At 40.8% G+C, this 26,916-nt stretch overlaps 1 protein-coding gene across 5 annotated transcripts in view; it reads right to left on the bottom strand.

Annotated features, from left to right (window-relative positions):
• Positions 1–1,403: 1,403 nt before the first annotated feature.
• Positions 1,404–26,916, bottom strand: part of TENM2 (teneurin transmembrane protein 2) — a 1,578,682-nt gene continuing 1,553,169 nt past the window's right edge. For all 5 annotated transcript variants that reach the window (XM_030572355.1, XM_030572352.1, XM_030572354.1 and 2 more), the window contains 6 exons: positions 22,870–23,045; positions 20,090–20,325; positions 12,317–12,613; positions 8,868–10,482; positions 5,614–5,744; positions 1,404–3,301 (listed from right to left, as the gene is read on the bottom strand). In XM_030572355.1, coding sequence (XP_030428215.1) covers positions 2,540–3,301; positions 5,614–5,744; positions 8,868–10,482; positions 12,317–12,613; positions 20,090–20,325; positions 22,870–23,045 — 3,217 coding nt within the window. In that variant the 3' untranslated portion in view covers positions 1,404–2,539. The remainder of the gene's footprint in view (positions 3,302–5,613; positions 5,745–8,867; positions 10,483–12,316; positions 12,614–20,089; positions 20,326–22,869; positions 23,046–26,916) is intronic.

Raw genomic sequence — 26,916 nt, 5'->3', positions numbered from 1 at the left:
CTCCAGCTCCCATTGGCTGAGAACTGCAGCCAATGGGAGCTGCAGGAGCAGCGCCTGTGGACGGCGCAGTGCAGGGAGCCACCTGGCCATGCTTCCATGTAGGAGATGGATGGAGGACATGCCACTGCTTCTGGGAGCTTCTTGAGGTAAGCGCCACCCGGATCCTACACCTCTGACCCCCCTCCCACACCCCGACCCCCTGCCCCAGCCCTGACCCCCCCCCCCCCGCTGCCCTCCAAACCATTCGGTCCCAGCCCAGAGCCCCCTTCTGCACCTCAAAGCCCTCAACCCCAGACCCATCCCAGAGCCCTCACCCCTCATGCTCCAGCCTGGATCCCACTCCCGCACTCTGAACTCCTCATTTGTGGCCCCTCCCTGGAACCCTCACCCGCAGCCCACAGCCTGTATCCTCTCCCTAACCCCAACCCCCTGCCTCAGCCCGAAGCCCACTCCTATACTCCAAACCCTTTGGCTCCACCCCCCAGCCTAGAGCCCCCTCCTGTACCCCAACCTCCTCATCCCTGGCCACCTCCCCAGCTGGAGCACTCGCCCCAGCCCAGTGAAAATGAGTCAATCAGTGAGGGTGGAGAGAGTGAGCGATGGAGGGAGGAGGGGAATGGAATCAGCAGGGGGAAGGGCCCCAGAGAAGGGGTGGGGCAGAGTGTTCGGTGTTGTGCAAGTAGAAAGTTGGCAACCCTAATTAAGAACCCCAAAGTGGTAGCCACTAGAGCTAAATGAAAAGTTTTCTAAAAGGCTGGCACAAATATCTGATGCCAGCTGTCTCACCAATTGGACAACAACCTTGAATAAGATGTCACTAGAACAAAGTCTGCTCAGAGATATACTAGCATGAGTCGAGAAAAAAAAACTCTGCTAAGTCAATGTACACCAATGTAAATGAGAGCAGTAGTAGTTCGACTGTCTGTACAATGGTAGATAGAAACAGCTACAGGCTTCGTAAAGGTAGGATGCAATAAAGTAATTATGGCCTGCCTCTAAAACTGAGTCAGTGATGGTAGAATGGCTCTGTTTGCGGTTTACATATCCAGTTGCAGAATTGGGTCCTATATTTGCACATCTACCTGTAGGGCTCCTCCCCCCTAACTTTTTCAGTCGCTTTATTAACGTAACGTATTTCATTGGTTTCCCCAAATTATTTTTGTTCTGCTCCATGGCAAACGCTTTCAAAAATGTCTGCCAGTTTAACACTTGTAACAGAGGTGCTGGTGAATGCATAGCTTAACTGGAGTCCAGAGGAAGGGATACTAAAAGAATTTGTAGAATGTATGATACTAGCACCTCACTTCTGCATCTAAAAGGTTTCATGTACTAGGTTACATAGACAGACCCACAGCTAATTTTCTTTCTCAAAACATTTCCACAATAGAGACAAATAATTCACGGGAGTTTTAGAGACTTTATTACGTAGAAACAATTTAAACACTTTGCCATAAATTATCTTTGCCTGTCTCTAGTCTTTGCTTAGCAGCAAATTAAAATTAATATAAAAAACTCAATGAACAATTCATACATGTATATTACAAAAAAGTTCTTGTACCAAAGTTCTTAGCTTTTTTTTTTTTTTTTTTTAAATTTTTTGTGGTGACCATAATGTGATTGTCTCAGTTTCTCGACCAAACAAACACACTAATAATTTTAAAATCTGAAACAGTGATTGTGCCTTCTGGCTGATGTATGTACAGGGTGATCTGAAGTGGTGCCCATTTGCAATAGTGTAACACAATGCCCACAGCTCTACTGGAACTGATACCAACAAACTACTGAATCTAAACAGACTACACCCTGTAACTGTGTTATACTGTCCACAATGGAATCTTCAAAGACAAACAGAGTATGAAATTTATTTGTAGTGATTATAGCCACCATTTTGAATTTAACTTTACACTCTGCCCTCTTTGAATAAATTAAACTTCAGGCCAGACAAATTCAGGGTCTGAGTGCAAGTCAGGTTTGTTATTTTTTAAATAATTTTTTAATTTAGTATTTCCAGTGGTCTCTTGCTCGCATTCTCATTTTCCTCCAGTTATTACGCACAAATCACCCCAAAGTAATGTTTTAAATGCACCTGTATCTTGATTTAAATGAAAACCTCTTGAATATTTATCAAACAAGCAGTGTGAATCATTTTTGTTTCATCAGCTGGTCTAGAGAAGGTGGCCCTCTTGAATTTCTTAAAGTTTGCTCACGTGTGAATGGAGTGAGGTAATATAATATGAGGCCTTTTTTCTATTTTTATTTCTTTTTTTTTCTTTAGACCCAGAACAAGTGGGTAATATTTTAGGGGTACTTTTTAATTTGTATGGTTAAAGTTATCAGTCTGGCTTTAGTCCACTTCAGGATGTGGTTTTTAATCACTTGAACAGTAGCATTTAACTCAAAAAATGTGAGCTTTCTTGCCACTTACTATCCCAAAGTAGCTCAGCCTAGTGCCCCCGGTTAGGTCTTCATCTCCTTAGGAGAGGAGATAACAGTTGTGACTACTGATTCATCCAGCAGAGGATGACAGCAGGTTAATTTGTTACCTCTTTCCCATTTCGTTCTGTCTTAAAAACTGGATGTTGCTGCTACTGTCTGCTAGCTCTGGGTACTGCTCCACTGGAAGTACATAGTATCCCTCGTAACCTTGAACCCTTCCTGTGCTCAAAAGCTGCTGCTTCTCTCCATCAGTCCATAGGCGGCTGCCCTCTTTGCCATCCCGTGCCTTCTGCTGCTCTTTGGCCCATGCTGATCCCAAGGCTCGCTGTCGAGCTTGGTCTAACACGCGTGCCTTTTCTTCATCCAGTGTGTCGGGGGTCAGTCCGTACCGTATGTTAAGTAGCAGGGTAGAATACTGGAATTCAATATTCGTAAACCTTCGAGTCCTTCCATTGATAAGGAGGGTTGGTTGGGAAACTGTGACATTTACTCCGCTCTCCAATACCTTCCGCCCACTGGTCATCGCCAGGGTGACAAGGTCACTGTCAGATGAGCCAATCTTGACAAAGTAATGGGTATCCTTTCCCTCAATGCTGTAGTGCATCTTTTCCAGGTAATAAGCATTGTTAAGCACAGAGGCAATTTTTCTGCTGTCTTCCATGGCTATGCTGGAAATGCCAGTTGTTACGCGGCCTTCTTTCACAGCAAACATGATCCCTTTCCCAATAATGGGAGTAGTTGTTGCAAACCAGTGCCCAGCTTTCTCTCTAATATTAGCATGTAATCTTTTAGAGATGACCTGCCCCTCAAGGGCCATGAATGCTTGATTGTGTCTTTCCGTTGTCTGTTGGACTCCAGTAATTAGCTGCAAAAATAAACAAATAAGATCTAGACAGCCTGAAAATGCTGACTTCAGAGTCCCATTTTAAACCTTATTAAAAAGAACAATGAGAAATGGTGCTGTAAAAAACTATAGAACAGGGGCGGGCAAAATTTTTGGCCTGAGAGCTGCATGAGGTTTCAGAAATTCTATGGAGGGCTGGTTACGGGCCGGGCCACGCCCAGAGGAACAGGCAGGCGTGGCCCGGCCCCTGCCTCCTATCTGACCCCTCCTGCTTCTCGCCCCTGATGGTCCTCTGGGATTCCTGCCCCATCCAACCCCCCCATTCCCTGATGGCTGCCCCTGGACTCCTGCTCCCTGACCCTTGCCTGCCCCTGGATCCCCCCCCCATCCAACCCCTCCTCTCATTCCTGACTGCCCCCTCTGGGACCTCTGCCCCATCCAACCACCTCATCTCCCTGACTGCCCCTGAAACCTCTGCCCCCATTCACCCGCCCATTCCCTGCTTCTGACTGCCCGACCCCTATACACACCCCCAGCCCCTGACCACCCCCTGAACTCCCTTGCCCTCTATCCAACCTCCCTGCCCCACTCCCTGCCCCCTTATTGTGCTGCCTGGAGCACTGGTGGCTGCTGGCGCGGCTGCACCATGACAGGCAGCCGTGCTGCCCGGCTGGAGCCAGCCACACACCGCACAGCATAGAGCACTGGGTCAGGCTGGGCTCTGCAGCTGTTCTGCCCTAGGAGCTCACTGCCCCACCGCCCAGAGCATTGCGCTAGTGACGTAGTGAACTGAGGCTGCGGAAGAGGTGGAACAGCGGGGAGGGGTTGGGGGCTAGCCTCCCGGGCCAGGAGCTCAGGGGCTGGGGAGAACGGTCCCGCAGGCCGGATGTGGCCTGTGGGCCATAGTTTGCCCACCTCTGCTATAGAAGGTACCACTAAACTGTTGTTGCTGGTCTATACACTGTACAGTGTTATGCAGTGAACCAACTAAAGACAGCAGTGCATATACATATTGCAGTTATCTAAACCAACATAAAGGAACTCAATTTTCAAAGTACCATAGAATTGATTGTTAGCTAAAAATACTTTTTGTGCATTTGTCTTTTCAGATACATTATTTCTATAGTATATGTATACAGATTTATCCATCTTGGTTATCTACACCATGACCATCACGAGAGTATTCAGGAGTCAATCAGCTAAAACTTTTAAAGAGGTTCCGTAGAACCTATTTATGAACAGATTATGTATATTTTCTGAACATTCTGACCTAGAAGATATAGGGTAAAAATGTGCCATGTGCCTAAGGAACCTAAGTCACATTTTCAAAAGTGACTTAGGAGCCTAAGTCTTGTAGACTTTCAATGAGATATAGGCACCTCAGAGCTTAGAGTATGTCTACACTAGAATGCTACGGCAGCACAGCTGCGAGTTCTTCTATCACTGTAGTAAACCCGCCTCTCAAGAGAGGCAGTATGTAGGTGGATGGAAGAATTCTTTCATTGACCTAGAGGTGGATTAGGTCGGTTTAACGACATCTCTCAAGGGGGTGAATATTTCACTTCCCTGAACAATATAAGTTTTAGGTGTAGACCAGGCCAAAAATTAATTACTTTTGAAAATAGAACTTGGGCTCCTGATTCACTTAGATGCTTTTAAAATTTTATTCTAAGACTAGTTACATTACTATAAATGTGGAGTAACTCCACTGACTTCTGAGACTAGAAATTGGCCCAGTATTTGGGTAAGTAATTTCAAGTGTGTGTGCATGCGTGCGTGAGAGGGAGAGAGAGAGAGAGAAATCATATGCCTTTCCTAATTGGGCAAAGAAGTAAACATCAGTTTACTTTTAATTTTAATTGCAACACCAAAACTTACAACTCAAACCTGCCAAAAATTAAACCCCCCAGCAAACAAAAAATATGATTTTTTCCCCTATACAGTATTGTGAGTAAAACTGTTCTTTAACAGTACAGTAATTACAAACCACATTTTTATTGACATAAATAAAAGACATAAGGATTATAATGATATAGATAGAACAGATGGTAAATTACACGTTGAGATTTCCATTTGCTATTGTTAATCGAGTAACAACTCAAGGGTATATATGAAGAACTAATGATACTGCTATTATGGTAATAATCTAGGTTGGTAAGAAAGATGGCATGTTCAATACTACAAAAGCGGACTATACTGAATTTCACATCACTATGAAACAAATATTGTGCACTCTATTTATTGTAGACCCTTTGTCTATAGTCATAAAATGACACCCAAATACAATATAAGACCAACAAAATCTATTTAAGACACCAAGAACTTCAGCATACCTGTCCATTTTCACAGGCTTGACTCTCTGACAACTCATATGAAGGTGGCACAAAGTACATTTTTGCTCTAGGGAAACGAGGAATGATGTTGCTGAGCTGAAATCCAAACATCACCAACCAGCTCTTCACATCTAAAAATCAAAAGTAAATAAATGAGTGAAAAATGAAGGTGTGTAATGGGTATCTAAGGGAATCTATGGCCTCAACTCGTGATTTCAAGTAGAGCTTGGCCTCTGAATTTCTAACCTGTTATTGCTTGGCAGCTCTCACAATTGTACTCTTCCAGAGTGAACTGATGCAAGAATGACTATTTTAAATACACTGTAAATAGCCACCAGTGACATATAACTAGAAGGATAGTTAAGCACTGGAATAGGTTACCTACAGAGGTTGTGGAATCTCTGTGAAGTGAAGTTTTTAAGAACTAGACAAACTTCTGTCAGGGATAATCTAGGTATATTTAAACCTGTCTCAGTGGATGGATTAGCTGACTTCTTGAGGTTCCTTCCAACCCTCCATTTCTGATTCTATATTAGCTCTCCGGTTACTCTTTCCATATTGTCATATGGAACTGACATCCAATATGTGAGTGACCTAAACATTTTCTACAGTTCACCATTGTTAGCCCTAGCTCTGTCACCTCCAGATTGGATTACTACAATGGGGCTATATACTCAGTGTGATACTGGATTAATGCTTGTGAGAACGCTTGGAAACGTCCTCTGGCACAAAACATGGTTTCCCTCGTAGGCCCTACTCCGGCAAAGATTTAAGCAGGTGAGTAGTTCCATTCAAGTCAACTTCATAAAGTAAAACACATGCATAACTCTTTCCAGAATCAAAGCCTTACACAGTTATGTTTCATAGGAAGCATTTCTCCTCTGCTTCAATGTCAGTTTTTGTGAAGTCCAAGGTATTGTTTTTGCCCAAAAAAGCTCTATCTGATTTGGATCCTGACTACCAGATGATTCTTCTCTATTCTATATAGGTTCCTATCCTGCACTCATCATAGTAGTATCTGAACATCTTCCAACACTGCATTAAGCAACATGACTTAAGTAGTTGAAAGAATTTTTCCAAAAGTATTCAAAATATTCAGTCTGCAAGTTTTGGAAAGGAATGGCTTTTGGATTATTCAAAAAATTTTGTGAACATTTTTATTGAAAATGTTTCTGATTTTTCCCTCCCTTATTCCTTTCTCTCTGAAAATGGGGAGGGAGAATGAAAACTTCTTGCTCTGGAATTTCACTGAAAAAAATTCAAAAATGTGTTTTTAATTGTTTGAAGTTAAGAAAAGCTTGATGAGCTTGAATCTGTTGACATCCAGGGCATGTTACAATCTTGTTTTCCTAGTGTCTTTTAGGGATAGGGTGGAATGAGCCATTACAAATCTAATTTCAGTGGGTGGAGAATTTTTAAATGTGTAAGCTTAATTTTTTTTATTCCTCTAGATACTGAAATAAATAACATTGTACAAAATTTCAGATTATATCCCAGTTACATTAAAGAAATGTGTACAGATCTTTGATTATATTATACATTTTCCTTTCAGCTATATACAGCATAGGACGATTATTCCTTTTTCTCATGGCTTCAGTTTGTTATCATAGGGTAGAACATTACCTCCCAAACAATTTACTTTAGCTGTCCTCATTTGGCAATAAAGAGGACGTTCTCTCTCATTCTAATAGTTCATTATTTTCTATTTCTGATGTTCTTCACAGGATTTCATTACACAGCTGGAGAAATGAAGATTGTATGTATTTCTCACTTATGAAAATTAACTCTCTATATAACAACTTCTTTTCCAAGAACATTCTTTTAGCCCAGAGAATCCTGTGATAACAGCACGTATCTGCATTAGCAATAAACCATTTTTTGGTGGAATTAAAAGTTCATACTGTACAAGCAATTAGTGTATCTTTTCTGAATTACTTCTGTGGCTGCAAGAATGAAAATAAATATAACATCTTCTGAGTGCAATAAAATCTCTTAAAGTGACATAGGACCCACTGGGTTTGGGGGCTTCTGAAGTTAATCATTAGAGGCCAAAGTGTGCAGTTATTAATTGAGCCAAACCCTCACAGACATTGATAGTTTTGTTCAATTAAGGACCACAGAATTAGACCCCAAGAATTCAAGATATTTTTGATCACTGATAATTTCTTTCCCAGTATCAAGAGCAAATACTATTGTCTTCAGAATGCAAAATGACTGAACGGCAACCTGAGAAATTATGCACGCACAATGCAGTCATAGTCGCAAAGAACTAATAGTCATAATATAACTTTTCTTGAAGTGCTGCCACTAAAACTATGTTTTTTAAATCGTACTACTGTTTTTAATTACAACATGCTGCAGACTCATTCTCAGAGAGTTTCTCCTGAATACATCTTAATTACCTTTCCTTTTAAAAAATGGTTTGCAGCTAGTTCAAGTACTATGTGATCCTACTAAGTGGCAAATTAGTAGTAACTGAGAGGAAGTTAGATGTGTCACCCAAACCCAGTACATGCAATCTAAACTGATTTATTGTCTCCACATCCTAACACTACAGATGTTCCTCAGTCTTCCAAAAGGAAACATTGTTTAAAACATTAAAGGTTCTTTTCTTAAAGCAAGAGCTAAAAATAGGTTGGTGTTTAAAGGCAGAATTTGGAAAGTAAATGTTTAATCAGTGCCACTCTTGACAGTAATTCATGTTGTGCCCATGGACAAAGTCAGCAGGTAATTCTGAGGATACTATTGAAGGGACAGGGCATTGGACTGGGGGTCAGGAGACCTGAGTCCTAATTTCTGACTCTGCCACTGACCTGCTAGATGACTTGGAGCACTCAGTTTCATCTGTCTTCATCTTTCCCCTTTGCAAAGTGGGGATAATGGTACCGTCCGTTGCACAGCACTTTGAAATCTACATGAAAAGTGCTACATAAAAACTAAAGATTATTATTTATTATTAGTTGAAAATGATTCTCCTTTATTTAATAGTCATGTGTGCCTCTCTTTCTTAGGTTCTTAATCTAGGGGTCACAACCAATAGTCAGGGGTCAAGACTACGCTGTCCTTTTCATACTACCGAATGGGAAGATGGTCCTAGCTTGATGGGAGAAGGGTTCTGCAGGTGGATGAGGAGACAGCCAAAGGAAAGTCCTGGAATGGAGAAGTTTGATCTATTTCTTTTTCCAACAAAAAATTCTAAGCTTTAGAAATTTGCACTAAAACCTTTTAGTAAACAACCACTAATGAGTTCTCACCTGTTACGTAATTCTTTAAATCAAGTTCATTGCTGAGAGGGTTGTTGCTCTTGAACATGTATAAGTTGAATGGAGCAGGCTCCTTACCGATATTTTTCCACATTGTGTAATCGGGCGATGTCCAGCGCCCAGCTAGAACATCATAGTCTCTCTGAGTAAAATGAACCAATTTGGTCAGAGGATCATACAGCCCTCCATGAAATCCAATGACCAATTGAAAGTCAGGGTTGGAATCATAATATATCTCTCCATATGCAGTGTACTGAAGCTGCTTGATCATGAGGCCATTAATACTGAACACTGCCAGTGGTGTACCTGTGTTATCGGAGGCAACATAATATTCTTCTCCACTGCTGCTTTCCATTGCAAAGAGATGGCCTTGTAGATCATAGTATAGAGAAGTAATTTCTGAATTGGAATGATTGTAAACATGTGTCATTCTCGTTGGGTTGTGAAGGTCAGCATAAAAGTACTGAAGATGGTGCCCCAAGTTAGTCTTACAAGAAGCCCTTCGCCCTAACCCATCATAACGGTACTGAATACTCCATCCACTTGCTTTGTTGTAAGCTCTTGTTAAGAGACCTTTTGAGTTGTACTCAAATATATCTGAGCCTCGTTGACATAGGAACCCATCATCATCAATTTTGTACTGCATGTCACCCAGACGTGTAATTCTATCTCTTAGATCATAGCGTAGTGGCATCAACCGTACGCTGTTCCCTGGATTCAAGAGATGAAGATTCCCATTCAGATCATAACTATAACGCCAGGTTGGTCTGTCATTTACTGCCACACTTTGGAGCTGCCCATCTCCATCATAATCATAGGTATATTTGGTTGTGTTGGCATAAGGTCCAAGCTTCAGTTCTCTCTTTGTTACTCTTCCCATGCTGTCATACTGGACTGTCATCCAATACATGAGTGATCTGAACATTTCATACTGAACTTCTTTAATGCGCCCATGGGTATCAAAGTGTTTACTAAGTGTCATCACTGCCGTAGTAATTATTTGATTTATATCATAATAAATGACTCCAAATTTGCCAAAATGCTCCACTTTGCCAGAGATCTCATCATAACGATACAGATCAACAGGAAGAGGAGTCTCACTTATTATAGGCTTGATGCTAGCAATCCGAAAACTATTATCGTGATAGGTGTAATCAAACCTTGCATTGACCATGCCTTCTTCAGAAAACCTGTAGATTTGTTTATCAACCAGTGGACCAATTTTACGGTACCGGATTGTGCAAGAAAAGCCACCACTCTGTAAGTTAACCATTTTCAGAACTCCAGTAGTTTCATCATATCCAAAAGTAACTGCAGTGCTATCATAAACAATTTCAGATAGCTTGGATAGTTTCCCATACTTGTAGAAGACTTGTCGACCAGTTCCTAAAAAAGATGTTTTCAAAATCCTCCCATCATCGCTGTAATCAAAAATCACTGAAGCGTTGCTTTCAGGAGGGTTATAAATATTCCTAATGTAGCCGATAGATGTATGAGTGGACATGCTGTGCCGAGCAACACTAGGCATGGTGACAGCCTGGAGACGGTCTGTGGAATCGTACTCAAAGATGTACTGCCGTTGGCTCTGAAGCAGTAGTACCATGGACTATTAAAAAAATAAAAAGACAAAGATTATATATTTTTACTGTCTTTCAGTTTCTTTCACTTCTGAATTTATGGGGAAAAAGCAAATTTTTAAATAAAAAAATTATTGAATAGATCTGAGTGTTACAATAATAAAAATATAAATAAAATCAAAATACATCTAAGGTGCAATGCTGCCCAACAGTATGAATATAGTGCCAACATCTGTGATAAGTAAATTTTCCTCTTTGAGAAAAAGATCAATCCTGAGAAGGAAATGGAAGGAACATTGTATCAACCTCTTCCACTCTCTTCCTTTACTGTTTTGGGAAAAATGAGTTCAATGCCCTAATTTATATCTCCTCTGGCAGTTTTAATTTACACTGAATACTGTAAAACGTGTGTGGAGAAGTTAGCAGAGAGAACTGTTCTAGCATACCTAAAACAATAGGCTGGGAGGGAGGGGGTTTAGGGAACATGGCATGCAGTGTTTTTAAGGATTAGATAAACTCTCAAGATCAAAGTGGTTTAAATTAGGTTAAATAGAAATGAATTACCATATTTTCACTTCATAAATAATGATTAGAGATGAGATATCTGGAGCTACCGGGATGTTCTGTCAGGCTTAGTCATGCATTTTAAAATAGTAAAATTTATCCTCTTAGTTCATGCTATTATATGGTGACCTATTCTATTTTATGGATATCTCAGAAGAACTGAACCATGAACAAAGTACTTCCTCTGATTAATTGAAAAAGTAAAAAATTCACAGATCGGGCACAAAAGGCTTTTTAACTGTTGGAACACTAAGAATCCTACGTCATGTATATGTATGTACATATGAACATGTAATAGCAGTCTCTTTCCTGAACGTACAAAAGACTTTAAGCACCTAAGTCCCTGTTTTAGGTGCCTAAGTCCCAATTTGGGCACCACTACAATGTACAAAACTCCCACCTAATCCTGTAGGTGCATAAATGCATTTGATCCCTATGTTTTTGCAGTAAAAGGACATTAGAAGCCTATGTTTCTGCCTTTTTGCATGTGCACTTCTGGCTCCCTTCAGGCATCTGAGCACCTGTCTCCCATCAAAGCCCCAAAGCTATATTTAAACCAGAGGCAGACAGGCAATCGTGTGTGGCCCAATCCAGTGGGTGCCCTCTGAGCACATCTCTCAGGTGAATTCTGACAGAACAGCTGGGGCTGGTGGGGGGAGGAGGAAGAGCTCCCTCAGAACATTTAGCTCAGTAGTGAGGGCATTCTAATGGGGGGGGGGGTTCCATCAGCCTCTCCTTGAAGCTGCTGCCCTCTGGAGAGACTTAGGGAGCCCCACATCAGTGCTAGAGCACTCACCTGAGAGATGGCACATCGCTTTACCTGAGGCGGAGAAGGGGGCACAAACAAGGTTTTCCACATCCCAGGTAAGTCTCCTAACCACTGGGCTAAAAGTTACCAGGTAGGTTTCCTCCCACCTCCAGCTTCTTGTATAAAGGCCTAACTCCAAACGAAGTTCCTGGCTGTGAATTGCTAACAGAGACAGGCCCCTCCCTGCAGCCCAGACTTTGGTGCCTGTCTCCATAAGAGGGGCACACATTCCTCTGGTCGGCATCTCCCATTAGCTAGTTTAGGCTGCACTTCACACCTAGCAACCTGGCTCTAATGTGCCTCTCTCTCTCCATTCACTGGACAGACAGCCTAGGCACCTTACACAGGTTTTGTGAATCTAGTGATTTTCTAGATGTCTAAAAGTTAGGTGCTGTGATGCTCAGCGTCACAATGCCTAAACCTTTTGTGCCAATGCCTAACACCTTTTCAGCCTTTGTAACTATTGCTGTAGTTTAAATTAAGCCACTTACCTTTTCCAGGTATGTGTAACTCCATACTTTCCCATCAGCAAACATGCGGGATATGATTCGGCCTTGCTTATCTATATCTGTTCTTTCACTCATGGCACCGCGTTGAAGTCCAGCCAGTCGTCCACTGAAGAAATAAGAAACATTGACAGCAGCAAGCCCACTGCTGGGTAGCCAAAGAAAAGGACGTCCTAGCTGATCATAAATTATTCTCAGTGTAAACTTCCGATGATCATCATATATTTTCTCTGTGCGGATGTTTCGGTCATAATCAATGGACAGCAAGTTCCTTCCATGGACCTATGCAAATGGAAGAAGGCTGTGTTCAGTGAATCGATAAATCCTAGTCCATGCTAACTGCTATAGTGAAAATACTAATAAATTGAAAGGACAATTAAATTTCCCAGAATTTACTAAAAAAAAATGCAGTGTTTTGCTGAGACATTTTACAATGCATCCTGGGCTAGCAGTAATCTCTGAGCAACAGCCCCTGGGCTTGTTATAAACTGTTAAGATTTAGTAGATACCCACAGAATACGCCCAGAAGTAATTTTTCAACTGCTTGCACTAGTAGTTCTCAACATTTTTTCATACCATGACCCCACAGTACACAAGGAAAGAGTTTTGAGGACTCCTCCTTCAATCTAGCCATATAAATGAGAGGGCTGCCATGACTGCTGTTGGAGTCACAACCCCCAAGTTGAGAATCCATGCCTTCAACATTTTCTCCTCCCTCCACTTTCAACAGAGAGGTTTTTCCTCAGAGGTGCCATAGAATATTTTTTGTTCAGTCCTTTTTGAGGCTTTGGGCTTTGATCCCACAAGGTGCTTGCTGAGCAAGCTGAACTCACAGCATCTTGCAAGCTAAGGTCCCTAGCAAGCAATAAAAATCCCATAAATTTCTTTAAGCTGAGTAAATATATTTCACGTTCTCACTTTCTTTAGTAAGACTTTCAAAAATCAAACACAACACAGCATGAAAAGTTTCAGTCCCACAGGAAACATTTTTGGAAAGTTGTGAGCATACAAGAACAAGGGGTTGTAAGAACTGAATATGTAACCTCAACTATAGCATTCGCTGCTGCAAATGCTATAAGAAAGATAAAGCAGTATACTCACTGGAGGCCAAGCCACAGAAAATCCAGGCCAGCGCTGTAATCTAATAAAGCTTCTTAAGTAATTTAATTGTGAACGCACCATTAATAAAGTAGAAGTCTTTAAATTAGATATCTTTTGACAGCAAGGACTACTTAAGAAATATTCATCTGTTCCTGGGAATTTGTTCTTCAGCTTATATTTTATAGTAGCTTTGATTAAGCAACATTTTCTCTTATCCAAATTTAAACTGCACATCAAACAATATGTAAATTAATTCTGAGCCTTCCTAGAGGACATAAAAGTTATTCTGAATTATTTTCACTGGCAGAGTAAGCCCAATTCCCATCCCAACCCACTCTGTAGGAATTCAGTTCTATAAAAAGCAATTTTAAAATTAATACAATTTTGTGTTCATAATAAAATATTTTAAATAATTGTTCATTTTTCTCAGTCTGATATTTTTTAGTTAATAAAATCCAGCTCTTTTAACACAGTTTTCATTTCCTTAGTAACTCTTAGAAATTGCTCTTCATGTGGGATTTCCCACAGAAGGTTTTGCTATTGGCAGATAGACTAGCTCTGATGTGAAGACAATAATAGTAGTTAAGAAAAAAAATTAGGAAAGGAAATGCTCCATCTTATTCTCTATTCAAGGTTTTAGTAGAAAGGAAGTCTTGGAAGCAGAACTCAGCCATAGAGGGCAAACTTTCAGAAGTGGTCACCATTTCTGTGAGTGCAAAATCTGTGTACATGTCAAATGTCCATGGAAACGTGCACTTTAAGAACTACTGGGGAAAATAGGGGGTATCTGATTATTATATTAAAGACATATGTCTGTACAATTAAAGGAAAATTCTAGCATAGCTCTGAAATTTCAATTCTTTCCAAAGTAACTAAATTATGAAAAAAACTTTCCCAGTGAATTCCTCAAATAAATTGGGCTAATAAATTCCTCTTAGTCATATATATCTGTGAGGATTAGAGGAAATTTTAAATTATTTTTGTATATAATTATCCTAATTACAGGGTTTTTAAATGTTTCCAAGATTTCTTTAAGATCTTTTCTCCTTCTAGACCTAAAATTACTAGATCATAAATTCTCCACTGCTATATGTTGCATTATGGGTTTCCATCAGTAAGTGATGTTGCTATGGACAAACATACAAGAGCAACAAAATCCCATTGTCAACACTGAAACTTATGATCCTTTAAAGCTAGTGATGGGAGAACCACAAAGTTGCCGTCTGAATCTCTGGAGGTCCTCACTAAGCACCAAAACCCCATAACCAGCTCTTGCTCCTCTGTTGTAGGAGGCATGGTGATCTCCTGCCTTCTTGGATGCTTTTTGTGTGGAGGGAGTGAGACGAAAACAATTGTTTGAAAATTCAGCTCTTTTAAGAGTTTTGCGTCTTTATAAACAGCTTGACATTTTTGCCTCATCACAGCAGCTGTATCCTGCACCCTGCCTTTGCTGAGTTTAAGGGCTCTCTCCTTTTGCTCAGAAGGAAGCTGAATCTACTTTACAAAGGTTACTAGGTTTTTGTCACAGTGAGTTGAAGTACCAGCTTTCTGAACAATTATACACCAGAATAGCTACACAAAAACATTACTCTGAAAATAAAGCAGCACCTGTTTGATAATTCAGTAACTTCATTTTCATTTGTAAAATAAGTAACACCACAGAGTATAATTGCAATGTCATATTAATTATATAGAAACCCAAACAAAATGACTAACTCCCACTCCTTTGGGGAACACTAATAACACTAACACGACTATCATGACTGAAGATTATCTATCAAGCTATTTTTCTTTTGTTCTGCTACCTACACACACATCTGCTTCTTCTTTTTGCTGTTGCTGTGTAAGTCACAATAGAGAAGAGCCCTTCTAGATGTTGGCTAATGGTTCTTCCAGCAAAATTCACTTGAGTGTGTGACAGACCCAGACCAGTGGGGTACAGACAAATATAGTGGTCACTGGATGAGTAGTTTTCTGTTCCCTAAGTGACCAGAGCAGGGGCTGCACTAGAGTAATCAGGAACCTGCTAGAACCAGTTAAGGCTGACAGGCTGATTAGATCACCTGCAGCCAATCAAGGCAGGCTAATCAGGGCACCTGGGATTAAAAAGGAGCTCACTCCAGTCAGGCGGGGAGGAGCCAGAGAAGAGGAAGTGCGTGTGAGGGGCTGGGAGCAAGAGGTGCAAGAAGCTGAGAGTGAGAGGGTGTGCTGCTGGAGGACTGAGGAGGACAAGCATTATCAGACACCAGGAGGAAGGTCCTGTGGTGAGGATAAAGAAGGTGTTTGGAGGAGGCCATGGGGAAGTAGCCCAGGGAGTTGTAGCTGTCATGCAGCTGTTACAAGAGGCACTATAGACAGCTGCAATCCACAGGGCCCTGGGCTGGAACCCGGAGTAGAGGGCGGGCCTGGGTTCCCCCCAAACCTCGCTGATCAGACACAGGAGGAGTTGATCCAGACTGTAGGAAAGATCACTGAGGTGAGCAAATCTGCCAATAAGCGCAGGATCCACCAAGGTAGAGGAGGAACTTTGTCACAAGTGATATTACAGTGTATACAAAAACAAACAAACCTGAAAGTGTAATCTCTCTCTGGGTTCTCTATTAAATTGCCTGCACAACATTCAATACAGTACTGATAATGGACCAGTAAAACAATAATACCTGACATAAATTGGTTAATATAAAAAAATTACACATTTTCCTACATAGGCTTAATTATGGTTCTTTAATCCTGACCCCATACTAAGGGAGAGGTTTCCCTACAAGCAGTGGAGCTTTATGCTGGCATAGGCAAGAGCAGGGATAATGCCTCCACAGCCACTGTGGGGTGAATGCTCACTGGGGCCCTTGTTAAATCTTTAGAGAAGATGTAGCATGCTCTTGCCCCAGGTGCAAGCTGGTGCTTGGGGGAGAGCTACATCCTCGCCCTATCATGACTTGTTCCTGCCATCAGCACTAATGGCCCCTTCTCTTTTCCACTCAGGGATTGCTCAAAAATTCATAAGTCATGTGAACTTTGGGATAAACTTTAAAGACAAAGCTCATATCTCTAATGGTGCAATGTTAAGCTCAACAACGCCCCATGACCCTGTCTCGGATAAACTGCAGAATTACTAATACAGTATTGTGCTACATAATGCTGATGTGGTAAAGTACAAGTGGATAGTTGCATGTTGAGCAGCAGGAGTTTTCTGCCAAGCAGAATGTGGCTGTGTGAGGTTGTGATCACAATGCTGACAGCATACAACACACCAATGAAGTATGGATGTATGATCTTGTACGGCACCCATCACACAGTATCTGAGCACCAACAATCAGGGAATGACTGCATCTGACCTCTCAGCTGAGAGTCCTCAAGAAAGAGTCTCTTGAATTTGAGACTGAAATGTACCTATGTCACATACACAAAGCTGATGTTATCTCACTTCAGTCCTGGCTAATATTTACATGAGAAATTTCAAGAGGGAGATTTAATACTGAAAATGGTATTTACCTTAAGAAATTAATCACATACAAGACAGACTCCTGCACTAATGCCTTTCATATGTCCCTGGTTCTGTGTCTCTGTCCCAAATTTGGGCCTCAGCTGAAAGAGCTGTGAGTGTTCAGACTGATCTGAAATATTCATGGAAGCTATAACTCATTATCTATTGCGCCCTCCATTCATGATGATCTATCCCACACTGCTTCACCTCCCTGTCTACCTTGCATCCCACCTGCTCCCTCGCAATTTTCCAGTACAGTTGCTTTTATTTCATTCACTAAACAGTTTACAAAGGTGAATCAAAATAAATGAGATGCAAATAAATTCTATGCTTTCTCCCTCATTTTCAAATTGCATTTTCAGTCCACTCAACCTGCTATAATCTCATAGTAATTTCCATTTAAAAGAGCTAAATGGATATGTGATTATTGTTACAGGAACTAACACCAGACAATTAAATGTTGAGGTGTTGATAGATAAAGCTGTGTTTTGATTTGCATAAACATGATGGAAGAAAATCTAACTCTGGCAAGGATTCAGCTCTAAGATTTGTGCATTTAACTTCAGCTAATTACCACGAGTACCTCTATTAAGTTTTTAATATTTAGAGTATGGATTATAGCCATTTTATTTTAGGGCCTCATTTATTTTTGTTTTGAAGACTAGTCAAAATGCAGAGCTGATTTATCTTAGAAAAGGAGTGATTACTACTTATAATCAACTTCCACAGTACAGCATATCAAAAATCAATTACACAGTCCTGAAATCCAGTCATTAAGGATTTAGCTGCTAATCTCATTCCGGTTTTTGTCTTTAAAAAAAAATACAGGAGTATGCAACTCTGAAGATACAGACAGCATAAAGAAAACAGGGAGAACTACTGATAACTCAGCGCTGAGAATTTGCTAACCACTAAACATCAGGAGAATGTTAAAATGTAACATCTCCTGTCTTATTTCTCTCTGCAAATAACTAAGCAGTTGATTCGGTGTAAAATATCTAATGATAAGAACACTTTAGGCAATTCCTTAAGGAGCTAGGTGAAACAATCTTGGAACGGTTAACAATTATCTTCAAGAACTCAGGGAGGACGAGTGAGGTCCCAGAGGACTGGACAACGGCAAACACAGTACTTATCTTTAAAATGGGGAACAAAGAGGACCTGGAGAATTATATACCAGTCAGCCTAACTTTGATACCTCGAAAGATATTGGAACAAATTATTAGACAATCAATTTGTAAGCACTGAGAGGATAATAGCATTATAAGGAATAGTCAGCACAGATTTGTCAAGAACAAATCATGCAAACGAAGATAATTTCATTCTTTGACAGGGTTACTAGCCTAGTGGATAGGGAAGTAGTATGTGATATCTCTCGATTTTAGTAAGGCTTTTCACACTATCTCATATAACATCCTCATAAGCAAACTAGGGACATAATGCCTTGAAGAAATTACTATAAGCTGGGTGCACAACTGTTTGAAAAACCATACTCAAAGAGTAATTATCAGTGGTTCACTGTCAGATTGGAAGCGTGTGTCTAGAAGGTCCCACCAGGTCAATATTGGGCCTGGCACTGTTCCATATTTTCATTAATGATTTGAATAGCAGAGGAGAGTATGCTTATAAAAATTGTGGATGACACCAAACTGGGAGGGGTTGCAAGCACTTTGGAGGATAGGATTAGAATTCAAAACAACCTTGACAAATTGAAGAATTGGTCTGAAATCAACAAGATGAAATTCAATAAAGAAAAGTGAAAAACAGTTCACTTAGGATGGAAAAAATCAAATGCACATCTACAAATGGGGAATAATTGTCTAGGTGGTAGTACTGCTGAAATGGATCTGGGGGTTATAGCGGCTCACAAATTGAAAAAGAGTTGAGAATGGGATGCAGCTGCAAAAAAAGCTAATATTGTTCTGAAGCGTATCAATTGGAGTGTTGTATACAACACGTGGGAGGTAACTGTCCTGCTCTACTTGGCACTGGTGAGCCTCAGCTGGAGTACTGTGTCCAATTCCAGATGCCACATTTTACGAAAGATGTGGAGAAACTGGAAAGAGTCTAGAGGCAAGCAACAAGAATGATAAAAGCTTTAGAACGATTAAAAAAAATGGGCATGTTTATTCTTGAGAAAAGACAACTGAGTGGGGACCAAATAACAATCTTCAAATATGTTAAGGGGTATTATAAAGAGACTATGATCAATTGTTCTCCATATCCACTGAAGGGAGGACAAGAAGTAATCAGCTTAATTTACAACAAAGCAGATTTAGGTTAGATATTAGGAAAAATTTTCTAACTGCAAGGGTACTTAAACTCTGGAACAGGCTTGCAAGGGAGGTTGTGGAATCCCTGTCTTTGGAGGCTTTTAAGAACAGGTTAGACAAACCTGTCAGGGATGGTCTAGGTTTACTTAGTCTTGCCTCAGTGCAGTGGGCTGAACTAGATGACCTCTCAAGGTCTCTTCCAGCGCTATATTTCTATGATTCTATATACAGCCTGATCCAATACCCAATGAAGCCAAGAGAAGTCTCTGATTGACTTGAATGGGCTTTGGATGATACCCATTGCATTTTTCTTCTCAGTATCCCAATGTGCCTTCCAATCTCTGCATACTGGAGCCACTTCATCCACAGTGAAATTTTAGCCACCTCGGGGAAGTAGGGGGGAGGGAAAATAGTGGCTCTTTAGCACAGCCTTGCAGTTTATGATAGGAAATGAAGACAATTACTTATCTCAGAGAAATTGCAGGGGGAATTTAGGTTAGTAGAATGTAATGACATGAACTAGAATTTTGTTTGGAGACTCAGCCAAATTCTTGTGAAGAGTTCCACAGTATATTGATAGACAACAAGTGGTCACGATTTTGATACTGCAGCTCATTAGAAAAATGGCAATTCCACCAACATAGTGACTCTTACTCCTTCCGAGGTATTTTTTACCAGCCTCCTTTTGAATCTTCTAGTTGATGGAGCTTCTGATAACTGGTAGCAGAACTCCATCGGTTTATTTGGCCTCTCAAATACATAAAACGTCACTACTGCTAGTCCCCACTTCATTGTCTTATTCATTTTTATGAAGTAGAATTGAATAAAATATAATGTAGAGTAGAAAACAGTCTAGATACAGGACAAAAGACTGTTGTTGTAACAGTGAGTTCCACTTACCCTGAGCTTTCTTCCGAACACCGTCACTTTGCCTTTTATCTGTTCTTTTCTCAGGCGCCACTCAATTGAATTTAAGCCATTTTCCATTGGCAGGGAAATATTACATCGTCCTATAGAAGGGGTCACAGTACCAGCCAGGACGTGAGGTTCACTGTGGAAGCTAATGCTCATTCCATTGGCATACATCACTCTCAAAGTGCCATTATTACAGAGCTGGTAGCTATTCCTCACTTGATCTAGTAAAATAATAAAAAACAATATTTAGCTACTTTAGTCATAAAGAGAAGATAGCATCAACTTAATAGGTTTTCATGGTACTTCCATTGATGTCAAATGAAGTCTGCCTGCGTTGTGCTATGGTAGATATTACCAATGTTATTGACTTATGTAAAGAACAATGGTATTAATGCTGCAAACCTGCAGAGGTGCTATAGTTTATACTGTTGTTTTCCATTTACCATATATACTCGATCATAAGCCAGTTCATTTGTAAGCTGACCCCCACAATATGGATAAGCAAAAATGGAAAAATTTTATGACCTGTTCATAAGCTGACCCTATAATTCAGGGGTCTGCAAACTTTGGCTCCCGGGCCATTAGGATAAGCCACTCGTGGGCCGAGATGGTTTGTTTACCTTTAACGTCCGCAGGCATGGAGGTAAACCTAAGTAAACAAAGTGTCCTGGCGCACCAGCTGCTTACCCTGACAGGCCGGGACAGCAACTGGTGGGAAATTTTTTGAGGTGGAGAAGCTCGGGGTCAGGGGAGTAACCCCTGTGACCACCCCCCACACGACCCCACCCCTAGCCCGGGACCCCCCCACATTCCCCATCCTATCCCCTCCCACCTTATCTGGGGAGGGCGAGGGGAGGATGTCTCTGGCCTGGCTGGAGCTGCTCCGGCAGGCTGGGCAGCATGGCCGCAGCCTGCTCCGACGGGCCAGACTAGGCGGTGTGGCTGCAGCATATTCCAGAGGGCTAGGCTGGGCCGGATGTGCTCCGGCAGGCCAGACTCGGCGGTACGGCCACAGCCTGCTCTGGGGGCGGGGCCAAGCGGCACGGCTGCAGCCTGCCAGCCCCGGAGCTGCAGCTGCTTCAGAGGCTGGTGGGAGAGCAGTGTGGCCAGAAGCAGAAAGACTCTGGCCCCACCTCTTCCCTTCTGGCTCTGCTGGCTGTGCTGCCTCTCCTTGCTCCCTCTGTTGGTGGAGGAGCTGTGTCCCACCTCTCCCTCTCTATACCGGTTCATAAGCCGACCCCCTTCTCGAGTGCTTCCCTTTTTTACTAAACTTTGAGTATATACGGTACTCTGAATTGTAAATCAAAATATATACTGACGTATTTCAGCTCCATAATTTATGTGGATGAATTTCTAAAATGAGCAAAACCCAGGGGAAAATTATATTTTTTAACTGAACTGTGGGATGAATAACAAGCCTATTAAATGCAGCGATGTAAAAAGAGACCATTGGACTCTTTTGTCAGAAGTGAACAACTAATCTCTTTTTCTTTTTCAGTCTTTTAAAAACTGCCCTCCCGGCAGATACACAGCACAGCGTTACAGATTAGTTTTAAATCCCAAAGGTGTGATACCCCAACAACACAAGCTGGCGGACACAATCCTTTATGTGTCATTCTTTATCCGACAATAAAGAAACTAGGCTAGCCAATCAGATGTCTGGCCTTTTCACTTACTGATAAAAGTTATAAAAACTGTACTTTTATAGCCATGTTATTCTCTGACTGGTTGGCACAGCCAGCTCTATTCTGTAAGACAATCAGAATGGAGCTTTTCAGTACTCCAGTTGTGCGCAGCTCACCAAAGCATCTATATCCATTTGACAAAAGGACAGCATCTACATAATTAATCATTTGGTATAACAGAAATAAAGTCATTGGAACAGGAGGTGTCAGAGGATAATAGTCTATAAATGTTGACATTTATATGTCAGAAGGAGACTATTGTCCTGTGACAATGTTTTTATTCCAGTGACATTATCTCTTAATTAAAAAAACATCATCCACTAAACTCCTTTCAATCTATCTTCGGTAACTGTGACTGTTTACACTGTGTCATATACAATTTTTGGTCCATGTCAGAAAGTTTCACACCAAGGAACAGTTAACCATTTTGTTGCTGATCTCTTCTGTGGTATGCCAGCTGTGGCAGCATTCTCTGATGTGGTAATGTTGCACTGAAAATATGATACATGATTTTTTTTTTGGTCGTAGCATCAGAAAAGGGCCTGATCCTGTATTTTACTCAAATGAGCAGATCCATTAACTTGAAAGAATTAACTTAGATAAATCAGGGTGACAGGGCTGAGGGGCTGATCTCATCAAATTACACTATGATTAAAAACTGCCTACACCTTGTCTCAGCTAGGATTTTACAGTAAGATAGTTTATACAAGTTCATTATGTCACTGTAAAGAATCTACCTTTTTGTCCCTAAAGTCATAGCCAACGTTGCATTGGAGTGCAATGCAATCTGGATGTGGGTAAAGTAAACCTGACACGAAAGGCATCAGCAGAGCCAATTTACAACAGGTAATGATCATACTGTATTTGACTCAACTAGAATAGACAAAACTTTCCCTGCCTGTCCTGAGGTATTGCCATTTTCAGAGAGTATGTATGGGAGTTTCCTCCAAGAACCTTATGTTATTTTTTTTCCTGCTCAAAAGTGCACGTATGATATGAATCTTTTGAGAATGGCTCTCTTAAAGTACTACGGAGATATTGGTGTTTGCGTCTAAAGCGCTGAAAAGTACACTCTTGTACCTTGAACCACTGTATAGGAAGCCTCCACAGAGGAGAGATTGGTAATAACTGTTACATCATCATCCCGGTTGGAATTCTCTATATCAATGGTAATAGATTTTTCCATTTCCCGGTGAAGGCTGGTCACCACTCCGGTGGGACGTGTTACATTGGTCAAGCGTCCTTCGTGGTCATAGCTAATAGATAAATTAATGAGAGCAAAATAAGCATGTGTATAGTTATAGCCTTCATTTAGTCGACATTATTAATGCAGCAGCTTCTTGCTAAAATATGTCATGAAACAGATCTTGATCTTTTAGAACATTTTGAGTTGCTCAATAAACTGTATTTGAAAACAATCTACGGTTGTGAATTAAAGTTTTTCTAGAAGAATTCTGGTTTCTATTGCACCAATGTAAAGCTGGTTAGTCTGGATTTACAATGTTGACACTGAGAACAGTATTAGGCCCAGAATCAATACATATTTTAATATCTGCAAGCCACTACAACTGGATTAGCTATGGAAAAATTATGCCTCTGTAATCTGCTAGAATTCTTTGCCAACAAGATATTGGATAAGAGAAAATTAGTTAATGTAATTTGTGAAAGGCTTTTTGAAGGTCCAGAAAAAGTCCTTCACAAGAGGCTATTAAGAAAAAGAAGTACTCATAAAATTCTGCCACAAATCAGCTAAGAAACAGAAAATAAAGAGCAAAAAAAAAGGTGGGGGCAATTTTCAGTTTGGTGAAAGGTTAACGGTAGGGTGTCCCCAAAGGTCTGTACCAGGCTGCACCAGTGTGGAGTAATATATTTACCAATTATCAAAAAAGGGACAGAACAAGGAGGTGGTGAAATCCGCAGAAGACAAAAATTATTTAGATTAAGCAGGGGCGGCTCTAGGTATTTTGCCGCCCCAAGCACGGCAGGCAGGTTGCCTTCGGCGGCTTGCCTGCGGGAGGTCCCCGGTCCCGCAGATTCGGCGGCATGCCTGCGGGAGGTCCGCCGAAGCCGCGGGACCAGCGGATCTTCCACAGGCATGCCGCTGAAGGCAACCTGCCTGCCGCCCTCGCAGTGACTGGCAGAGCGCCTCCTGTGGCTTGCGGCCCCAGGCATGCTCTTGGCGTGCTGGTGCCGCCCCTGAGATTAAGACTAGAAAAGTCCATGAAGAACTTGAAAGTAATCTCAGAGCTAGGTGAATGCAGAGCACACTAGCAGGTGAGATTTACTGTTAAATACAAGATAATTCAAATTGGAAAGAATAATCTGAACAACTCATACACATTGCTGGGGTTTAAATTAATGCGAGAAAAGGAGCTGGGCATCACTGTGGGCAGCTCATTGAACATCTCTGTTCAAAGTGGAATGGAATAGAAAATATTCCAGTGACATTTATATAAATCAGAGGAATGCCCTTGCATGGGACACAGTTCAGTTTGGATCAACCTATCTTGAAAAAGATGTAGCAGAAATGGAAGGGATGAAAATTACTAGAAACATGAAACAAGTATCATAGAAGGAGTGACTGAAGAGACTGGGGCTGTTTAATTTAAGGGGGGATATGCTAGAGGTATACAAAATCATTGTATAAATGATACATATAAATTGTACCCATCAATATATAGAGAAGTTAAATAGGACAATCTTACTTAATCCTGTCCCAATAGAAAAATAGAATTTTAATGAAACTCCTAGGCAGTACAGTTAGAACTGACAAGAGGAAATACTTTCTTCCCCCACCCCAGGTATAATTACCCTGTAGAACTGCTTCCACTTATAAACAGCTGGTGGAGGCCAGTCTCTGAAACAGAATTCTGGACTGCTCTGATTTGGTATGGCAACTCCTATGTTCCTAAAATGAAGTCCCAGGGTGAAATCCTGGTTCCACTGATGTTAATAGGCATTCTACCACTGATGTCAGTGGCTCCAGGATTTTGCCCCATGTTGTACCTACAATATTGCCCAGGAGGAAATGTAAGTAGCAGAGTTAATGACATGTGGGTGAGACCAAGAGCTACCTGGGAAATAGGGACATCATTGATTTTGCATAGGACAGTTGATGAAAACTTCCTTAATGGGTGATGCCGGTGGCTCATAAACTGATTTCCTGGAGTTGGGCAGCAGACAGATATAATGCATTTATTAAACAATGACAATGATGGAGCAGGACGTTTTCTGGGAAATGATGAGTGCCTGGGAGAAGTTAGTACCTAAGACTCAGCTGGGAGCCATTAATCTTCAGGAAATGCTCTGACCCGGAGTTGTTATTACCACTGCAACATGACAAGAGGGGAAAGGCGAATGGATCCTTTTTTTATTTTTATTTTTGGTTAATGGGCGAAATAGATTCAGTTGGGTTTTCCAAAGATTTAATACACTGTGATTATCTAAGCATTTAGTCTCAAACATCTCTCAACATACATATTCAGGTTATAAATAATATTTTGAAACAAGACTTTAATTGGTTCTTTCGCCATTTTTGCCACATTGTTTGCAGGCCTCTCAAATTGTCCCGGGTATTGTTAATTACATTGTGCATCCCTTCTGCGTGTTTGTGCCAATATCCTATTCTGTATTCTATACTGAATTCTTATAATGTGTCCATTGCTCTAACATCTCAGCACCTAAATACCCTGTGCACTCTTTAAGGTCTGCGTTCTGACCTTTAGAAGTTTAAAATATGCAACTACTTGACAGCCTGTAGAAAGGATTTAGCTAGGTTGGTTTCAGATATGAAGCATAATAAAGGTATAACAGCAGCTTTTGCACTAATGTGGAGATAGGCAAGGTGTATATCCACATATATTTAAATATATCCCTATTCTGTGCCTTATATATCCTTATTCTGTGCCTGATTCAAGGGAAAACTACATCACTTTCTTGGGAAACTCCAAACGTCAAGTGGGATATTATCAGGGACCACTTCAAAGATCTATTCCTCATGCCCAAAAAACAAGCTTAAATTATTTTATGTGAGCCTGCTGTCAGCTGTTGTATTACTCATTTGCCTTGACTGTTCATAATTTGAATTAATTGCATTTTAAAAAAATAATTATGTAAAACTTTTGGCAGATATAGGTTGCATAAAAACACTGATATCAAATAAGGTAGCATTGTATGTCAGTAGGGAAACTGTTATGTTATGTTACTTTTTAGAAGATTTTTGTATGTGGTCATTTCACAACTCCACTGTCCTATTACAGTAAGGGGGACTCATTATCTGTATTTGAATGTGAGGATGTAATGGTGTTGGAGGTAACACATATTGCCTTTACAGAGGGCAGATTTGATGACCCAATAGATTTTTCCATCTTTAATTGCTATGATCCTATATTTACCAAAACAAATGCAGCAATGATAGAGAGAGGAGTTATCTCTCTGGAAATACCTGACACATTCAATCTAAAATGTAAACAAATACGGTGTGCTGTGTCGACAGGGATTCTCCTATATTTTATTTAACTATTACTTACTGTCTCATTAACAAAACAGCTTTGTGCTGGAATAGACTCAGGATGTTAAAGAGTCACAATAAATTGGCTACCCACTGTCAGCTCCAACTAGATGACTCTATTTATCTTTTGTCACATTTTTCCATATGGAGAATTTGCATCTTACACACTGGGTTAAGTTTTGCCCTTTACACGTTGTTTCCCACACACTTGGTATAACGCACGTTCTTCTTGCAACTAAAAATGCCCCAGAGACACAGACAGCTTTGTGGATGGCACACTACAGATGTTTTGTAACCTAGATAGAGCTGATCATGTGGCTCTGTTCTTTAATTACATGAAAGAAACTTGGGCTGCAAGGGTATAGAATATGATCAAGGTGCTAATGCATATACAACTGGTGACATTCTAGATAAACAGAAAACATAACCTTTCTTGTCTACTGGCTGTATATTGTTATACATAGTACTTAGCCCAGCTGCAATACTTACTTGCAAAGCAGAGGAGATAATTGGCTACTACCTATCCTTTCTCAAACATACTAATTTACTAATCTAGTGCTTAATTGAAAGCACCGAGCAATTTTATGAACCCTGTAAAAATAACATATAATACTTTC

This window comes from Gopherus evgoodei, chromosome 8 (genome assembly GCF_007399415.2).
Source record: "Gopherus evgoodei ecotype Sinaloan lineage chromosome 8, rGopEvg1_v1.p, whole genome shotgun sequence".
Taxonomy (NCBI): Eukaryota; Metazoa; Chordata; order Testudines; family Testudinidae; genus Gopherus; species Gopherus evgoodei.
The sequence above is the reverse complement of the archived record's forward strand: the minus strand, read 5'-3'. Positions and strand labels throughout refer to the sequence as shown.